General features: G+C 44.9%; 1 protein-coding gene across 2 annotated transcripts in view; it reads left to right on the plus strand.

Annotated features, from left to right (window-relative positions):
• COL27A1 (collagen type XXVII alpha 1 chain) overlaps positions 1–19,827 on the plus strand; it is a 376,750-nt gene that overhangs the window by 311,255 nt on the left and 45,668 nt on the right. For both annotated transcript variants that reach the window (XM_061603994.1, XM_061603995.1), the window contains exons 42-46: positions 2,980–3,036; positions 4,683–4,736; positions 8,250–8,303; positions 9,079–9,132; positions 15,153–15,206. In XM_061603994.1, coding sequence (XP_061459978.1) covers positions 2,980–3,036; positions 4,683–4,736; positions 8,250–8,303; positions 9,079–9,132; positions 15,153–15,206 — 273 coding nt within the window. The remainder of the gene's footprint in view (positions 1–2,979; positions 3,037–4,682; positions 4,737–8,249; positions 8,304–9,078; positions 9,133–15,152; positions 15,207–19,827) is intronic.

Here is a 19,827-nt window from a genome sequence, read left to right on the forward strand (position 1 = left end):
GTATGGTTTCATCTATATTGTTAGGTACTTGACTTTTTACTAATTGCCTCAGAACTCCGACTCACTCTCCACACCACCAAACTTCAAAACCTCCAACCTCTCTCTTAACCTCTCAAACACCCCGTCAGTTCACCACCCAGATTCAGCTGTCATTCTTCCATTTATACTCCCAGCCATTCAAACGCTCAGGCAATCATCCAGCATTCTACTGCTCATGTACTCCCCCCTCCTCTTTCACTCCACTTACCATATGTGTTCTATATAAACAGCACTTACCATATTTACACTATAAGCAGGAACATCACATAGTCCAACAACATCTGGGGACTCAAAGGTTGGGAAAGGCTGCTCTAGAGTCTAGATGGAGCTGGTCATGTGGATATTGGTTTTTATAGCAATGCCTTGCAACAATTCCCAGGAAGGGAAAGAGAGGAAATAAAATTTATTTCAGATCCTGTCTGAAGAAAACTAGGTACCTTTTTTCAGACCTTCTCCACACATGTGCTAAATAACTGGTATGCACATCTGTTCAGTGTGATAGGAACATAGGAAGCTGCTTTATGCTGAGTCAGACTACTGGTCCATCTAGCTCAGTATTGCCGACACTGATTGGCGACAGCTCTCCAGGGTTTCAGGGAGGGGTCTCTCCCAACCCTATCTGGAGTTGCAGCTGGGGATTGAACATGGGACCTTCTGCATGCAAAGCATGGTCTCAGCCACTCAGCTGTAGCCCTTCCCTGCACGCACGCACACACACACACACATATATATTTCACACAATTTGGCACCCTGTGCAGTCAGGGGTCCCAGTCATGTGGAACACCAATGTATGTATATATGGACACACACAGGCACCCCCTTGCAGATTTCACACTCAATGCACATACGTCAAGGAAGCAGCGCCAGTGTGACGCTTCCCCATGCATTTAGCATGTGTGTGGATGAAGTCTCAAGAGGGCTGTGGAGGACAACTTGCCCTCTGTTACTGATCTAATCTGTGTCATTAAGCAATTTTGAAACATGTTTATCCTAACCTTTCTTCAAGAAGCTCAGGGTGGGGGCAGTGATTCTCCCAGCAATTATTTTTCCAACAACCCTGCCAGGATAGGTTAAGCTGAGAGACAGCAAATGTCTCAAGAGCACCCAGTCAATTTGCATGTGAGAGAAGGGATTATTTTGAACCCAGCTCTTCCCCCAGTGTGTTATCAATGACACTACACTGGCACTCCCAAGAGTATATGTTGTAAGGTGGAATGTTCCCATAGGGTGCAGCGATGGCCACCAACTTGGATGGCTTTAACAGAGGAGTAGGCAAATTCATGGGAGATAAGGCTATTATCTTGCTACTAGCCATGGTGCCCATGTTCTCCCTCCACTGTCGGAGGCAGTATGCCTCTGAAAACCAGTTGTTGGGAATCACAAGTGGGGAGAGTGCTCTTGCACTGAGGTCCTGCTTGTGGGTTTCTCATAGGCATGATAGAGACGTATAATATGCATGGTATGGAGAAGTGGATAGAGAGAAGGTTTTCTCCCTCTCATAATATTAGTAGTTTGAGCCATCCAATGAAGTTGAATCTTGGAAGATTCGACACATACCTCCCCCAAACGAGGGGGGGGGCTTCTTCACACAGTGCTTAGTTGAAATATGGAATTTGCTCCTTCAAGATGTAGGAATGGCCACCAACTTGGATGGCTTTAACAGAGGATTAGACAAATTCATGGAGGATGAGGCTATGAACGGCTACTAGCCATGATGGCCATGTTCTACCTCCCCAGCTGGAGGCAGTATGCCAGTTGCTGGGAATCGCAAGTAAGGAGAGGGCTGTTGAACTCAGGTCTTGCTTGCGGGCTTCCCAAGGGCCGCTTATTGGACAGGATGCTGGTCTAGATGGACCTTTGGCCTGATCCAGCAGGGCTCTTATGTTTTTAATGAAATGACTATCCTCAGGAAAAAAAAAGGGAGGTTCCATTAGGGAAGAAGAAGAAAAAGTTTAATGATGTGTTAAAACCAGCCTCCCACAAAGCAGTTCTTGGCTAGATGACCTCCATAACGTTGGCATGGACCTCCAGGGTGCATCCCGTTTAAATTACCCGTCTCCATTGAGTCCATTTACAGTTCCTCAAAGTGGCCTTGTAGAGCTGAGGGTGGCCAGCTGGAAGACTTTTAAAAATTACAAACTAATGTTTCCCGCCCCAGGAAAGGCAGCCAAGAGTGAGTTCATTTCAAACTATGTTGCTTTAAAATCCTGAGTTAGTTTTTCCCCAAGCTTTTGCCCTTTCTCTAAGCCATAGAGGTATTGCTCCCACATTGATCTGTCCAGCTTTTAGAGCTTCCTCAGAGGCCATGCCTCACTCTGCCATCATCAGGAGTAGTCAAGCAAGTGAACATTTGAGATGGGGCCTTCTTGGTAGTGGTGCCAAAACTTTGGAATGCCCTCATTGTGGAGATTCCACCTGGCACCCTCCGTTTTGTCTTCCAGGCACATTTTTGTTCAAACATGCTGGCTTTCTGGTTCTGCTACTTAATTATGTTAATTGTTGTTTTCAGTGGTCATTTGTTTTGAATTCTGTGGGTTTTAATATTGTATGTTTAATCTTTAATATATGGCTGTGCTGTTTCTCTTTTTATAAGACATTCTCTGTTATTGTTGGTAAAAGACAGAGTATATAAATATTAATAAGAATAACTGGGCTGCCTTTTGTTCTAGCCAAAATTAGAACTTCTTAATGGTAAGAGCTGTTCAACTGTGAAACTGCCTGCCTCAGGATGTGGTAGTCTGTCTGTTGCTGGATGTATTTAAGCAGAGGCAGGATGGCCATCTGTTAGGGATGCTGTAGTTACAAGATTCCTTTACCAAGTGGGAGTGGTTGTGTATTGGACTAAATGACCTCCAAGATCCCTTCTAGTTCTAAAATGCTGTGCTTCTACTCGCATTATAAATCATGGGCTGTTTTAACACTAATGCGTATTGCTTGCAGGGAGAACAAGGCGATGATGGCAAGATGGAGGGGCCTCCTGGACCACCTGGAGACAGAGTAAGCAATCTGCTCTGCCTAGTGTTAGTTTATAATATGAGATGTCCCACAAGTCAGGCTTAACCCTGTGATTTAGGCTGGTTATACATATCCAACAAACTGAGGTGATAAGAGTGCTGCACTGGTAGGAGTTCCCACTGGAGGTCACTTGTCTTCGTTTGGACCTCAGCTTAGTTTGAGACTTAAGCAAGACTATACAACCGAGCACTGCTCCACTTGGCCACGGAAGGTAAAGGATGCGAGGGCCACTGCTCCCTGGATTTATTCGTTTTTTTAAAAAGCGTAGATCTTCTTCTACACTATTTTCATCCTATAGGGTTCCTGAGGCAGCTCATAATAAATATACATTCATAATGTTATAATGAAACACAGTGGGTTGTATCCAGCTAAGTTCTACTTACAACTTTGGAACTGGAATTAATGAACCTCAGTTAGTAACGTTTATCCATTTCAATAGGTCTACTCTGAGCAGGACAAACATTGGATAGAACTCCATAGGAACAAACTGACCATAGGAAGACAGGCCATTGGTCCATCTAACTTGTCTACACTGACTGGTACTGGACTTCTAGGGTTGCAGACAGGATTATCTCCCAGCCCTACCTGGATATCAGGGGATTGAACCTGGCTTCTGAATGCAAAGCAGATGCTCTGCTACTGAGCTATGCCCCTTTCGTCTGGAATACATAAAACTGTAAACCAAGGAAATACAAAAACACAAAGTTAGAAAGAAGCACTTGTTATTTATTTATTAAACTTATTATTACATTTATATCCCACCTTTGCTCCAAAGACCTAAATGTGGTGTCCGTTATTCTCCCCCCCCCCATTTTATCCTCCCTGCAACCGTGTGAGGTAAGTTAGGCAGAGAGACAGTGTCTGACCCAAAGTCTTTCAGGGAGCTTCATGGCTGACTGGGGATTTGAATCCTGGTAAGAGAGATAAAGCACACACACACACACACAAACTTTGGTTTTCCAAGGGATCTGGGTAAAAGCCAGATACAGCAGAATCAATCTGAGCTTTGAATAGCTGAATGAGGAAGTGGCAAAGAGTGTCGCTCTTCCAGCTTCCTCCTTCACATCTATGTACTTTTCAAGGAAGAAAAAGGTAACCACTCCCACCACCCCATAAAGAAGTGGGGGGGGTGTCCAGAGGCTTTTAGGTGCCAGGAGAAGTCCTCAAGGGTGGGCATCATGTTGGCAACTCCTGCCTTTAGAATTCACATTCTTCAGGCAAGGGGGTGGAGCTTAGGAAGGGTAGATGGATGGACACTTCTCCATCCAGCCTCCATCAGTTCTTCTCCAGTCTTTGTCAGTGCAAGTTGCTTACTCTGAGCTTTCCATGGTACTGAAACTGCCAGCCTACTTTGCTACCCCTTGCCTCTTGGGTACCTGCTACGAGCAGATCAGAGCAGCAGTACAGAGTACTTTTAACCTGTTTTGGGAAGGAGAAAAAGGATGGGGCCAATAGAGCCTCCCCTGACAGAGATTCCTATAACCAGAGTCCATCAATGAAAAGCCCCCGCTTCTTTCTGGTGACAGCTCTAAGCTATTCTCTGACAAATGTGGGAGATGAAGCAGGCACTTGGAGGTGTAAGGTTGCAGTTCACATCTCTCTTGCATTTTTTTATGTTCATTTTCTAGGGTCCAGTTGGTGACAGAGGAGATCGTGGGGAGGCTGGAGATCCTGGTTATCCTGTGAGTCCTCCTCCAAATACCTGGTTAGGAAATTAACCATCTTGGGAAAAGTTCTCTCCTCTCTTTAACATTCTATGACACAGGGGGATTTGTGATTTATTTTTTAAATTTGTTAGTCGCTTTTCTACACAAATATGTGCACTGAAAGTGACTTATAACAATTAATAAAAATAAAAGTAAAGTAAAAAGTTAATATATAGTAAAAAAAAGTATATAAGGCTGTAGAGCAACTCTTCTTAGGAAGGCTACACAACAAAAGCCTTCCAAAGTTGAGTACCAAATGCCTGGGGAAGAGAAATGTTTTTGCCTGGCGCCTCAAGGTACCTCCCTGGGAAGAGTGTTCCACAAACGGGGTGCCGCCACTGAGTTTTGCCACTCTCTGCACCTCCTTTGGAGGGGCACACAAAGAAGGGCCTCTGATGCCGAGGACAGGGTTCTGGTTGGTACATCTAGGGAGAGGCAGTCCTTGAGGTAATGGGGTCCTGAGCCATATCAGGCTTTATAGATCAAAACCAGCACCCAGAAACTAATTGGTAGCCAGTGCAGTTGCACCAAAATTGGTGTTTTCCCTCTAACTGTCTTGTCCCGGTGAGCAGTCTGGCTACTGAATTCTGCACCAGCTGCAGTTCCAAACTATCTTCAAAGGCAGCCCTTTAAATCACAGATGGGTTGATGTAATGTGATTGAGAGACTTGCCCCCAGAGTTTTAGGGATGTGCAGGCTTGGATTTATCTCAGGGACCCAGGTAGACATAAGTTTGGTAGGCGTCAAGGGAAGCAACCTAGACAAAATAATGACGAGTCTGCAGGAAGGACAGGAGCCAAAAATGGGAAGCAAAGATGGGAAAGCAGAACAAAGTTCTGATTTGATGGCCAGCCAGTTTTAAGTTTAGGGTTCGGGTTAGTTTATTTAAATGCTGCTTTAAACTGCCCAAAATAACATGATCAGATACCTAGGGTTGAATCCAACAGAATCATTGCGCAAGTGGAACAATTTCCTCTCATGCAATGGAGCTTCCCTCTGTGTGTCTCCCACACCAAGCCCCAAATCTTCTGTCAAGAGTTGGAGGAACCCTCAGGTAGGGAAGTACTAGAATTCTGTCCACTTTGGATTTGGTACTGAATTTTCAATGAATTCGACTGTTCTCTAGAGTTGCAGGTCGGATTTTTATGTAGCAAATTTCCACAGCTATTTTTGAAAATGATTTTTTTAAAAAAACATCTGTCTCTAAAATATTGATATTAAGAATGATATTTTTATTGATATTTCCTTTAATTTGTCAATATTTCATTTGCAGGGGGGAACCAATCAGTAAAAGCAGTGGCTAGTGGACAAATAATAAACTCAAATCAATACTGGCCTGTTAGGGTGATGGAATGATTTCCAAGTGGCGCCCATCCCTACCCTCAGGGCAGATTTTTTTGAGGGGGGAGATATGGGGGGTACCCAGGCAAGTAGAGGAAAGGGAAGTTCTGTTGCATGAGTGGATGTCATTCCTCTTGCACAATTACTCCATTGAATTCAACCCATAACATTTTGGGGGGGGCAAAACAGTTATGTTGCAAGGCATATCAGTGTGTTCAAATAAGAGAAAAAACAACCATTCAATCAACACAGGATAGATTCATTATTGCAATGAAATCATCTGAACACAATGCCAGCGGTGGTTGGTGCCCATTGGGACTGGCAGGGCAGAAAGCAGGGAGCCCAACAGTAGGTGGAACCAGAGCCAGTGACAGGCAGAGCCAGCAAATTCTACTTCTGTCCCCGTCTTCTCCCTGCTCAGTTCTGCAAGGTCAGTGCTGAGACTAAGGAGGAGGAAGCTGTCAGGCAGTGCTGTCCCCCCCCTTGAGCTGGATGTAAATAACAAGGCAGGCAGGTGGGGGCAACTGAACTTGGAGTTCCCCTTTTGCCCAAATGGACCAACCTCTACAAAGAGAAAGCGAAGTTAGTAGGCCAAAAAATAAATCCACACTACTAGTTTTGCTGCACTCCACAGCAGGCTGGGCTGAACACAGTTCCAAGCTTTTGGGGACTGGTTCTGGATAGTCCACAGCTGGCTCTCTCGACTCTCCTCCACAGAAGGCTGGCAGCAGCGAAAGGGGGAGTAATGGGAAGGGCAATGATTGGAAGCCACCTTCCCCAACCTCTGGCTGCTAGTACTGCTTGTACTGCACCTTTAGCTGGAAGTATTATTTTGCCCTGAAATAAGAGCGAAACGTAACTGGGAGTTTTGTGTCGGGCTTTCAGCCATTCAGGAGCAGGTGAGGGAGCCATCCAGTTTCTTTGTTTTGCTTATTGATGTATTTATTTACTAATTTGTATACCATCGAATATCTGACATTCTCTGGCAGTGAGCAGTACAATTTAAAAGCCATATGATTTTTTAAAAAGTAAGCAAAGCAATCACAATTTGGAAGCAAAAACAAAAAACCCACCACCAGTCCATATGAAACAGCATTAAAAAAAAAAACTGGACATCGCCACTGAAGGGAATACATTTAACTATAGGAATTGGCAACTTGGAGCAACATCACCTGGATTTTATGGGTCGGATAAGGGAAAAAACAGAGTTGAACAAAAATGGACAGATTATGTTCTTCCCCAAATATTCAATTCCAGATTATTAATTTTAAGCCAAAAATTTAAGAATTGAATATATAAACTTAGTAAGTTGATTTAAATCCAGGGGTAGCCAATGTGTTGCCCTCCAGATGTTTTGGACTACAACTCCCAGCAGCCCCAGCCAGCATGGCTAATAGTCAGAGGTTATGTGAGTTGTCATCCAAAACATCTGAAGGGCACCAGGGCAGGGAATGCTGTTATAGCCCCTGCACCACACTGCCTCTCTTCCTCATCTGTACTAACTGTCCAGTGGCTTCCAAGTGTATCACAAAGAGTTGATTTTGATCTTCCTCTGTTTCATGCCTCCACCCTCTCTCACCTGCCAGCCCTTCTCTCTGGAACTCACTGCCTCCTGGACAAACATGGAGCCCAGACTGGTGTCAATAGACTGGATCAAGTACTTCTAGGGTTTTTATGTCTGTCTGATAGGTCTAGGGGAATCACTGAATGAGTCTGAGGAGGGGAGCCTCAGGCCCGGGAGCCAAATGCAGGCCTCTGTGTCTGGCTTCCAGAACTCATCCCAGACCACATCCCTGACTGGCCCTGCTCCTCACCTTCCTTGAGTGCTAGTGCCTCTTGCTTGTCAGGAAAGAGGACAGAGAGGAAGGTGCAAGTGCATTAGAAACTAGCCTACTGTACAAGGGTTAAGCAGAGCATTTGTTGCTCTGCCCACTTTTGCCTCTGTCCCCACCCACCACTAGTATGTGGCCCTTGGATGCTTGTCCAGAAGGCAATGTAGTTATTGGGCTGAGAAGGTTCCCCCAGACACACACGCATTAGTTCATCCTACTTGCTTAAGATATATCAGACTCATCACTTCGCTTCTGGACTGAAAAAAGTCTCTTGGATGAGAAATTAATTTAGATCCTGCCTCTCACTTCCTTTCAGGGCCCAGAAGGCCTCAATGGAGAGAGAGGAAAACCTGGACAGCAAGGCTTACCAGTAAGAAATCCCCCCCCAAGGTGTTCTGTGCATGGAGAAGGGTGTGTGGGAAGGGAGGGAGAGAAAGCACATGCAAAAATGAGTAAAGGAACCAGGAGGTGTGTCCTCCTTGGGCCATTGGATTGCCTTCAGCAATGCAATCCTGTGCATGGTTATTTTGGACTATGTCTCATCACGTTCATTGGGGATTACCATCTAGTTAGTATGTTCCTGTTTGCAGCCTAAGGGTTGTTATCAACTAACTCCTGCTCAGAGGAGACCCACTGAAATTAATGGACCTAAGTTAGTCATGACTATTAATTGCAATGGATCTACCCTCAGTAGGACTAGCATTGAATACCACCCTAAATGTCTTAAACGGAATCAGGCATTGGTTTCCAAACCTTCCAAGAAGAGATGCTATGCACTTCAAAACACTTATAAAGAGGTCTGTGTTTGTTTTATTTAAAGGTCCCACAGGAAATTGTTTTAAACCCAGTCAAGTCATTGGTCCATCTAGCATAGTATTGCCTACACTGACTGGCAGCAGCTGTCTGAGGTTTCAGTGAGACTGCAGTCTTTACTAGGCTTGCCTAGAGACTCTAAGGATTGAGTCTTCTACCACTGAGCCACGGCCACTCACCTTCCAGAGCAAACCAAATCTTCCACACAAGGTGCAAAAGCTTATTCTTCTCAGAGATTGGCTAGTGCTTCCCCAAGGATGGTAAACTCTGTTCTTTGTGCCAAGCAATTTCTTCAAGCAATTTTGTTTCCTCTGTCTCTTTTCTTCTCTTAGGGACACCCAGGACCACCAGGCCAACCGGGGCTGAAAGGTTCCAAGGGCAATCTGGTAGGTTTAGGAAGACACTTTGCCATTCCTCCTGGCACAGTTACCTAAGTTGGAGCAGGCACATCAGGTGGCCAGGGAGTCGTGAGGTGCTAGGGGGCTGGAAAGCAGTGGGCCCAGGAATGATATAGCTCTAGTGCTCCTAGAGATGGTGAGACTGTGTCTGGGTTGTGCTGCTTCTGACTTCTGGTGGGGACTTGCATGATTGGATGCTACTGAGTGAATGAAATGAAAATACAAAAAAGAAAACCCTGCATGTAGTAAATTAGCATGTCAAGGAGAAGAGTTCTTGCTTAACCTTCTTCCTGACATGCTAGCTGTCTATGCACAAGAGAATTTTTTTTTGTATGAGGAAATATTCACCTACATGGGCCTGACATGTACAGCCAAACACAGATTAACCACCATGGTTTTTTTAAAAAAAAGGTTCATAGTAGTGTCTCCTGAGTAGAGTTGGGGGAGAATTTCTCTGAATTCAAATCTAGTACCAGATTCCCAGGGAGTTCGCACATTTGCCATCTATTGTGAACCAACCCTTATACTGCATGTTTCTGCAGCTGTTCCCCATGTTAAAAAATGCAGCGAAACGAATGTCTATATTTTGCTATTTGATTTACTAAAGTGACAGTTAAACTGACTAGTGTGATCTTTGCTTTTTGGGAGGGGGAGGATCAAATACTAGCTAGCAGGAGCATGGAGGCAGAGAGAGAGAGAGAAGAGACCGACAATGCCAGAGTTGCTGCATGCAGCAGAGAAGAAGTGCCTGGTCTGTGCTTTGCTAGAGTGAAACTGACCAGGCAGGCAGGGATTTCTCCTCGGTACCATTCAGACAGAAGGCAAAGGGGAAGTGGGGGAGTGGGTGTAAAATCCAAGACGATGTCCTGTCGCAAGCAGGGGAATGTGCAGCACTTATCACAGAGGGAAATTATCACACCTAAGTTGGAAAAGGTGCTGTATCAGAAAGAGAAGAATATGTGGGTTGGGAAAAGGGGAGTGTTAGAAAGTTGGGGTGCGCTGGTGCGCATGGAGTGAAATTGACCAGGAAAGATTTGAGAGGAGGGGGGTGGCTAAAGTGAAGTGTCTTTGAGAATTTGGAAAAAAGGAGGGTTAGGACCAGGTGGTGTTGTGTGGCTGGCTGACTGGGAGGATGGAGGGGGGAGACAAGAAGAGAGAAATATAGGTGTTACATAATGAAATGAAATGGGCTGCCTTCAAGTCGATCCTGACTTATGGTGACCCTATGAATAGGGTTTTCATGGTAAGCGGTACTCCCTCTGAGGCTAGTCCTCCCCAGTTGACTGGGGCCTGCTCAGCTTGCCACAGCTGCACAAGCCAGCCCCTTCCTTGTCAGCAACTGCCAGCTGGGGGGCAACTGGGCTCCTTGGGACTCTGCAGCTTGCCCACGGCTGCACAGGTGGCAAGGCACGTAACCCCTGAGCCACTCACTGTGGGGTGATCTTTAGCTGGCCCTTTACACCCAAGTGACACGAGTGGGGATTTGAACTCACAGTCTGATGTAAAATTGCAGATGGCATAGAGATCAGGGAAGAGGCTGTGAAGCCAGTTGAGACGAGGGGAAGAATCTAGCTGGGGGTGGGAGTAAAGGTGAGGGGGGAGGGGAATTGCAGCAGGGACTTGGAGATTGGAAAGGCTGGCCCAAAGTTGTTGTTCACTTGAGAGCCAGCAGCAGCAGCTGCTACCACACAGGGAAGAAAGCTGGCTGGAGTCGCAGGGTGGTGGATCCTTAATAGGAAGCACATGGAAGGAATGCCTGGGCCAGGGATGGAGCAGCAAGGCTGGTGTGGGGAACTGGGAGAAGTGGAAGAGGAGGAGACAGCGCATTATTATTATTATTATTATTATTATTATATTATCTTTATCTTTATTTTTACTCCGCCCTTTTCCCAGAGCTGGAACTCAGGGCAGCTTACAAATAAAAACCAATACATATAATAAAAACATACAAAAACCTGCATTTAAAATTGAATTAAACTGTATACAACATTGAAGGGGAGAGAGATCCATCATGAGTTAGAGAAGCCCACCTTGGTAACGGAGACAGAACAGGACAGGAGAGGAAAGAAATATCAGTGTGTGCAGGTAGTTGATCAAGCTGGAGCATTTTGCTCAACTTCACCCTGGGCAAGGTCTGCCTGCCCTTCCTCAAGTGCACAGAATGGCTTTGTATGCATGTGTGGGTCGGTGCTGCCAATCTTGCTTTCTCCAAAATGGGTGGGGGAGGGAGACGGGTGTGTTGGGGGGCAGTGTGGGAAATTTTGTGCATATAGGTAACATTGCAAAATAATGTACCACCATTTGTTTTGCAAAGTGGAGCTCACATACAGTTTGCAAAGCAGGGATGGCAGGCAGTTACAGCAATAAATATCAGAATACAAACAAACACAAACAATAACTGCCTAGCAGTTCTGTGAAATTAGATCCAAACCGACGCTATCAATCGGCCTCCATCCCTACTCCTGTGTCAAGGACACTTGGCCTTACTGAGCATGTGCGACACTGACTCTGAAGAGCCACAAGGGCCCACTGGCTGCCTGGCAACAGGTTCCCCGAGAAGAACAAGGGCTGTGAGTGATATGAAGGCTTTCCAGGTGGGAGTAGGGATAGGGAAGAAATTAATTCAGTTTGCATGGTAATGTGAAACTACCTAATGTGCCCTTCCCAAGCCAATATGTGAGCCAAAGCACATGTATCCATCAAAATTTGCCCTTCTCCCAATTTTGCAGGGCAGTTTTTCAACAAAAAATGTGTGTGGAAAGGTGTATATTAGTGTGCAGAAAATTCCACAAATAATTTACAAAAATGCATTTATAATGCATTATCAGGGGAAATTGTATGCAAAAATCCATATTAAAGGCAAAATTGCGTACAAAAACATGTAGATTAAGTGAAACACACATCAAAGTGATGTGGTAATGGAGAGAACTGAACCTGGTAGCTGAAGCCAAAACTATAGCGGGGTCAGTGGTGGTGGAGGGCTAGTGCTTGGAGCTATCCACACACCCCCAAAGAGAACTGGACTAGTCCTTAAAAAAGATCAGCCATGCAAAGCCAAACAACATGACGAACTTCATATCACATTTGGGCTACAGGTGTGCCATTTTCCACTGGCACAGGGTGTATAGATTTGGCACTTGGGTATCCATACCAAAGTATGAAATGTGAAGTGGGAATACTTTCACCATTGCTATTACCTATTTCCTCTCCCTCCCTCCCCCCCCTCTCTCTGGATTGGCTGGAACCCTTACACTTTTGTGCTTTCCACATTCAACAGCCCTTCTCTGCTTTCCTGTGTCGCCAAAGGCTATATCCCTCCTACCCTTTCCTCCTTCCCTCACTCAGAATCAGTGGCATTTTGTTCCATCCTGACAAAAGATTTGGGTGGATCCTTCTCTGGCCTCTGCTTTCTGGTTCCATCATCATAGTTATCATTACCTTCACCCACCTTTCCCCCAAGGAGCTCAAGGTGTCGTAACATGGCTCCCTCCCTCCCCATTTTATACTCCCAACAGCCCTATGAGAGACAATGACTGGCGCAAGGTCTCCCAGTGAGCTTTGTGGGGATCTGAACCCTGTCTCCCAGATCATAGTCAAATACTCTAACCATTATACCACACTGGCTCAGAAGCTTTGTTTACTGAAAGCTGAGGGCACAACTGCCCCCATGCTGCTGCCCAGCTCCTCCCTGGGACTTCCTAGTGTATGGAAGGATTGTTCTCCAGGCAAGCTCCAAAGGTTTCTCAACGGTAGATGAGAGAAGAAAGAAGGAACGAATGAGGGATCTGCCACCCACCGTAGCCCTCTCAAGCCTCGCCCTTCTTAATGAGCATCAAGCAACATCCCTCCTCCTACCACCAGCAGTTCTTGTTTTGCATACTTGGCCTGGATTCCAGAGACTGCAGATGTGGAAAAGATACACAGAAGGCCTTCCGACTATAAAAGCAAATGTGCTAGAGCAGAACGGCTTCAAAAAGTCCCTGTGGAGGGCCTTATGTAGGAGTCAGTAGTTTTTTCCTATGTATTTTTCAAGCCCAGAATGGCATTACGCATTTGTGGAGAGAGAGAGAGAGAGAGAGAGAGAGAGAGAGAGAGAGGTTGTAAGTGAAAAGGCAAGGAGACTGAGGTTGGTTGGACAGCACCCAATTCTCCTCAGTGTAGCAACCTCCCCTGTAATATAGGTGTTCCTTTTGGTACCAAGGTCCCAAGTCAAGTTATCCAGCATCTGCATTACAGACATTTTGGCATGGTGCGCCTTCCATATTCTGCTCTCCCTATGACAAACCATAGTCTGCATTGTTTGTTTGTTTATCATTACAGTTCTTTTCAGCCTTTTTTTTCAAAGGATCTCAAAGTGGTGTACATAGTTCTCCTCACAACAACCCTGTGAAGCAGGTTAGGCCAAGAGACAGTGACTGGCCCAAAGTCATTTAGTGAACTTCATGGGATTTGAACTCTGGTCTCCCAGGGCCTAGTCCAACACTCTAACCCAGCCTTTCCCAACCGGTGTGCCTCCCGATGTTGTTGGACCACAACTCCCATCTTTCCTGGCCATTGGCAATGCTGGCTGAGGCTGATGGGAGTTGTGGTCCAACAACATCTGGAGGCCCACTAGTTGGGAAAGGCTGCTCTGTACCTAACCTACCTCACAAGCCCTGGAATGTGCAATGGAGAGGGAATCTCTGGCCAAGTTTGCTTGATCATTGCTTGCTCGATGGCCTTAACCCAGTCATTCACTCTCTATACCAGCCTTTCCCAACTAGTGGGCCACCAGATGTTGTTGGAGCACAACTCCCATCTTTCCTGGCCATTGGCAATGCTGGCTGAGGCTGATGGGCGTTGTGGTCCAGCAGCATCTGGAGGCACACTGGTTGGGAAAGGCTGCTGTAACCCCTACGCCACTCTTATGCACCATCAGATGTGTAAAGTGCTATCCTCAGTTGCTGGTAGGAATGAAAGGATGTGTAAATGTTGGTTCTTTCAGTATCTCATTTTTCTAATTTTAAATTATGTTCTCCACATTTCTGCAGAAGTTTTTTAAAAATTCTTTTAATAAACAAATTTTGTATGCGATTTTTGACTGAAGTACATATTTTTGCAAGCAATTTATCCTAATATAAAACACTTCCTTAATATATGCATTTTTGTAAACATTGTTTGGTTGGAGAACTGCATTGCAAAATTCAGATTATGACGTTTGAAGGATTATTATTACCCGCCCTTCGTCCAGAGGTCCCAGGACAGGTTACAACAATATAGCATTAAAAACAACCTAAAATCACAAAATAGGATGGTCCTAAAAATATACACCTCAGGTGTCCAAGGCCAGAGTAAACAGGGGTGTCAAAGAAGAAAGCTGTGTTTCTCACATTATTTTGGAAAGTGCAAATTTGATAGATTTGGCCTTAAATGCAAACTGTATCAAATTTCTCCCCAATCCCTTGTTGCAGGTAGATATATATGCATGGTGGTAGGTGTGTGTATAAACTTTGGTCAGAGAGAAATGAAATGCAGAAAAGCAAGATCAATTACCTAGAGAGGTAGTGGGCTCTCCGACACTGGAGGCAGCTGGACAGCCATCTGTCGGGAAGGCTTTGATTTGGATTCCTGCATTGAGCAGGGGGTTGGACTTGATGGCCTTATAGGCCCCTTCCAACTCTACTATTCTATGATTCTAAGACTGTGATGATGTGGGCATTTGCTAAGTGTAGAGAAGGCCCACTGCTCTCCAGCAACACCACAATTCTCACATAGCATGGAGCACCTGAGAGGTTCAGCGTCAAAGTGAGAGAATTCTGACAGACTGCCTTTTTCCAGATTAAGGGGACCCATTGAGGATGTCTTGCTAAGAATCCGTACACACAAATATCCAGAGCTGGCTCTCAGCAGGAATACTGAAGCGTGGAAGGAAAATTCTGCATTTGATGATCTTTGAGGCCGTGCCCTATGAGAGACTCCTGGTACTTTAGTGATGCTTGACTGACTTGTCTTTTCTTTTACTTTTTAAGGGCCAGAAAGGAAAGAAAGGCCTCCAAGGTGTCCCGGGCAGCAGAGGCTCACCGGTAGGTGATAAATATTAACCATGTGTATTCAATCTTTATTTGTTTGCAGGGCCAAAGGCCAACGCAAATTAAAACAATACATATACAATACTTTAAAATCAAATGGAGACATTTAAAAGGGAAGCATTTAAGTGGGGATCTCATGTAAGAGAACTTGCGTATGTAATATCTCGAAGGGCAATGTAATTAACCCTAAGTTTTCTTGCTGCTATTACAAAAAGAGCTACTTTGTGGGTTACTTCCAAATTATGATCTGACATTAAAAAAGTAATTTTTTCATCGAGTGAATCAAGCTGAGGGATTTCTAACCATTTGCTAAGAAATCTATTTCTGGGCTGGGTATAAATTGGACAATAGAGCAAAACGTGGGGAAGGTCTTCCGCCGAGGGTGAGCCACAGACACAATTCCTTTGGTCCTTAGGGACACCGGCTAATCAACCTTCCCTGTCCGCATTTGGTAAGGAGAAAAAACGTAGGGCTGTAAACACCCGTCTAAGGACAAGGGGTATTGGTTGAAGGAGATAAGTAGAGCAGTGGGGGTCAAGCTTAAATCGCCAGTACCAAGGAGATACCTTTGAGTTGATGGAGGATAGCCTATCCTGGTTCATAGAGTGGAGGAATATGTATTCACGTAGAGATTTATTATTTGGCATTGCATTGAAATCCTGCTCTAAAAGGTGGTAAGTTGATACCAATTTAGTTAATTTAGAGCGCCATAAAATAGAGGCAAATGGGTGGTCAAAACATAATTGTAATAATGTCCTGGGCTGGGGCCCATTGAGTGTTCTCAAGAATTTCAGAAGGGTAAAATGTATGTGAGCCATCAGTGGGGGGGAGCCCGTCTCAATTCGAGTCATCGCAGCAGAGGTTCCCACAGGGAGAGATAACAAGCGCCTGAGAAAACTATTTTGTATAGTTTCCAGGACTGTTACGATATTATAATCCCAGCCCCATACGGCTACTCCATATAGGATTTGTGGGATCACCTTTGCTTTAAAGATCTTTAAAGTAGGGTGGATCTGACCGCCCCCGACAGATCGATAAAATTTTAAAATTGTCCCTATTGTCTTAACCACGTGCGATTTAATATATTGTCGGTGATATTGCCAGGAAAGGGTATCCGAAAAATAAATACCCAGGTACTTAAATTCTTGGGGTTGTTCTAACTGATGATCAGCTATATGCCAGCGATGTTCTTTGAATCTTTTCCCAAAAACTAAAACTTTGGTTTTATCATAATTAATGTTGAGTTTTTCCTTATAACAATAGGACAGTAGGGATCTCAACATCTTTCTAAGTCCGATTGGAACTAGGGAAAGAAGGACCATGTCGTCGGCATAGAGAAGTGTCGGTATTTTCCTTTGGCCAATAGAGGGGGAGAAAAATTGAGGTCCGGATAAAAAAGGAATGATATCATTTAAAAACAAATTAAAGAGCAGGGGAGCTAAGAGGCATCCTTGTTTGATGCCTCTTTCCACAGGTATCGGATCAGATAGGGCTCCAGAATGGGGAGCTCTAACTATAGCAAAGGTGTTAGTATATAAAATACGAATAAGGTATGGCAAGCGGGGGTTGATGTTCAGATGATACAGTTTATGCCATAGAGCATTCCTATCGATCGAGTCGAACGCTGCAGCCAAATCAACAAATGCTGCGTACAGATGTCAGGTAGGACCGGCGATGGACTGTTTTGCCAGGAAATGGAGTGTTAGGCAATGATCGATTGGAGAGGAGCCTTTACGGAAACCGACTTGCTCAGGGTATAAAATCTGTTGTGTCTGGACCCAAACTTCTAGTTTATTAAGAAGGAATTTAGCATAAAGTTTGGATACAACGTTCAACAGGCTGATTGGTTGGAAGTTAGCGGGGTTGGAAGAGTCACCCTTTTTGTAGATGGGGATGATTATGTTACATCTCCAACCGTCGGGGATAGTGCCAGAGTCATTTATTCTGGTGAATAAACGAGCCAAAAAAGGGGCCCACCATTCGGGAAATTGTTTAATAGCTTCTGGTAAAAGGAAGTCCTCTCCCGGGGATTTCCCATTTTTAAGTGAATCTATCAGAAGTTTAATTTCTTGGGGTGAAACTGGGGGCCATGACGGCATGATGGAAATATCTGACATGGGTAAAATGCTACGGGGAGACAAAGGTGAGGAATAGAGGTGTAAAAAATGTGAATACCAGGTTGAGATTGGGATCAAAACTTGGTTGGAGGTGTTGCTGAGGCCAAGTCCCGACTGTACTAAAGACCAAAACTGACGTTCTTGGTTTTCAGTAATCATCTTTGTTAATAGCTGCCAACGAGAATCGGCAAAGGCTGATTTTTTTTCCCTCAAGAGGGATCTATAAAGGGCCTTATTTGATTTAAAGGCAGAAAGGGATTGAGGGAACAGGAACTTGAGAGACAAGTGTAGAAGTTTCTTAAGATTTTTTTTGCGTCTCTGCATTGTTTATCAAACCAGGCGCATAAGTGGTTTTTTTTTGGTTGCCTTTGCTTTTGTGGGTCATATGAGGCCTAAGTAAGGATAGGACTGTTTGAAATGCCGATATGGGGTCCTGGGTTTCATTCAGGACCTCCTGGCGGATTAATTGGAATGTGTCACTCTGAAATAGGAGTGCGAGAGATGCACGCCTCCTATCTGTCCAATAGACTCTTTTTTCAATATCCACTGGCTCCATAGGAGAGGGATAGTAGAGTCTGGTCGTGGGAGCTCTAATTCTAAGTAAGAGAGGAAAATGGTCACTCTCAGTCCTGGGATTAACATTAAAATCAATGATGTCCTTCAGCAGCGTCTGAGAGACCAGAATGTAATCCATCAGACTTGCACCGCGTGATGTCCGGAAAGTAAATGAGCCCATAGATAGATTGTATGTAGAGCCATTTAAAATTTACAACAGATGTGCTGAAGCAAATTCTATTAGGAAAGAGCCTTGTTTATTTGATTTTGGGTCTTGAAGGGGCTTATGTGGAGACAGGGAGTAAGTAAAAGGGTCCTGATTGGAAGTATTGGTATTAAATGGCCAGGAGTTACCTATTTTTTATTTATTTATTTTATTTATTTTATTACATTTCTAGACCGCCCTATAGCAGAAAGCTCTCAGGGCGGTGTACAACAAATAAAATCACAATTAAAATATGAGCAAGTGTGGAAAAAATATATATATATAGTACAATTATAAAACATTAATAAAATTGCCATTGAGATTTATAAATTAAGATCATATTAAGTTTAGAATGTTAAATTAATATATTTAAAAATTTACAAAATTTAAAAAGTTTAAAAAGCCTGGGCGGAAAGGTAAGTTTTTACCTGGCGCCGAAAAGATAACAGAGAAGGCGCCAGGCGTATCTCGTCTGGGAGGGCATTCCATAGTTCGGGGGCCACCACCGAGAAGGCCCTAGATCTAGTTGTTGATCTCCAGGCCTCTTTATGGGTTGGGACCCGGAGAAGGGCCTTCGACGTCGAGCGTAGTGAACGGGTAGGTACATAGCGAGAGAGGCGCTCCATCAGGTATTGCGGTCCGATGCCGTTTAGGGCTTTATAGGTAAGAACCAACACTTTGAATCTGGCCCGGAAACATATCGGTAGCCGGTGCAGCTGCGCCAGGACAGGTGTTATATGGTCAAATTTCTTTGTCCCAGTGAGAACTCTGGCCGCAGCATTTTGCACTAGCTGAAGTTTCCGAACCGTCTTCATAGGTAGCCCCACGTAGAGTGCATTACAGTAGTCCAATCTAGAGGTTACCATAGCATGGATAACTGAGGCAAGATGCTCCTTGCTCAGATAGGGTCGTAGTTGGGCTACCAGCCGGAGCTGGTACAATGCATTCCATGCCACCGAGGCTACCTGAGCCTCAAGTGACAGGAGCGGATCTAATAAGACCCCCAAACTACGTACCTGTTCCTTTAGGGGGAGTGTAACCCCATCTAGGACAGGTCGAACGTCAACCATCTGGGCAGAGGGTCCTCCCACCAACAGCATCTCAGTCTTGTTAGGATTGAGTTTCAGTTTATTAGCTCTCATCCAGCCCATTATCGCGGCCAGGCAGCGGTCTAGTACATCAACAGCCTCACCTGACGAAGATGAAAAGGAGTAGTAGAGCTGCGTATCATCTGCATATTGCTGGAAACGCACTCCAAAACTCCTGATGACCTCACCCAGCGGCTTCATATAGATATTAAAAAGCATGGGGGACAGAACTGAACCCTGCGAGACCCCATATTGGAGTACCCAGGGACTCGAGTAATGTTCCCCCAGCATCACCTTCTGGAGACGATTCCCGAGATAGGAGCAGAGCCACCGCCAAGCAGTGCCTCCCACTCCTAAATCCGTAAGTCGCTCCAGAAGGATACCATGGTCGATGGTATCAAACGCCGCTGAGAGATCAAGGATCTATTCTGGCATTGAAGTCTCCACATAGGAGAATTTTATCATTTGGGAACCGTGACTCTATGAAGGAGAGGGCCTCATCTAACCTATCCCATTGATTGGATAGGTGATATGAGGGGGGTAAGTAGATGTTGATACATATCACTGGACCGACCCATAGTCCCTGTAGCCTTAGGGCCTGCATAAAGCTTGGAAGTGTTAGCGGGAGCTGGGTAATTACCACTGCCAAG

The sequence above is a fragment of the Rhineura floridana genome, chromosome 20, assembly GCF_030035675.1.
Source record: "Rhineura floridana isolate rRhiFlo1 chromosome 20, rRhiFlo1.hap2, whole genome shotgun sequence".
Classification (NCBI taxonomy): Eukaryota; Metazoa; Chordata; class Lepidosauria; order Squamata; family Rhineuridae; genus Rhineura; species Rhineura floridana.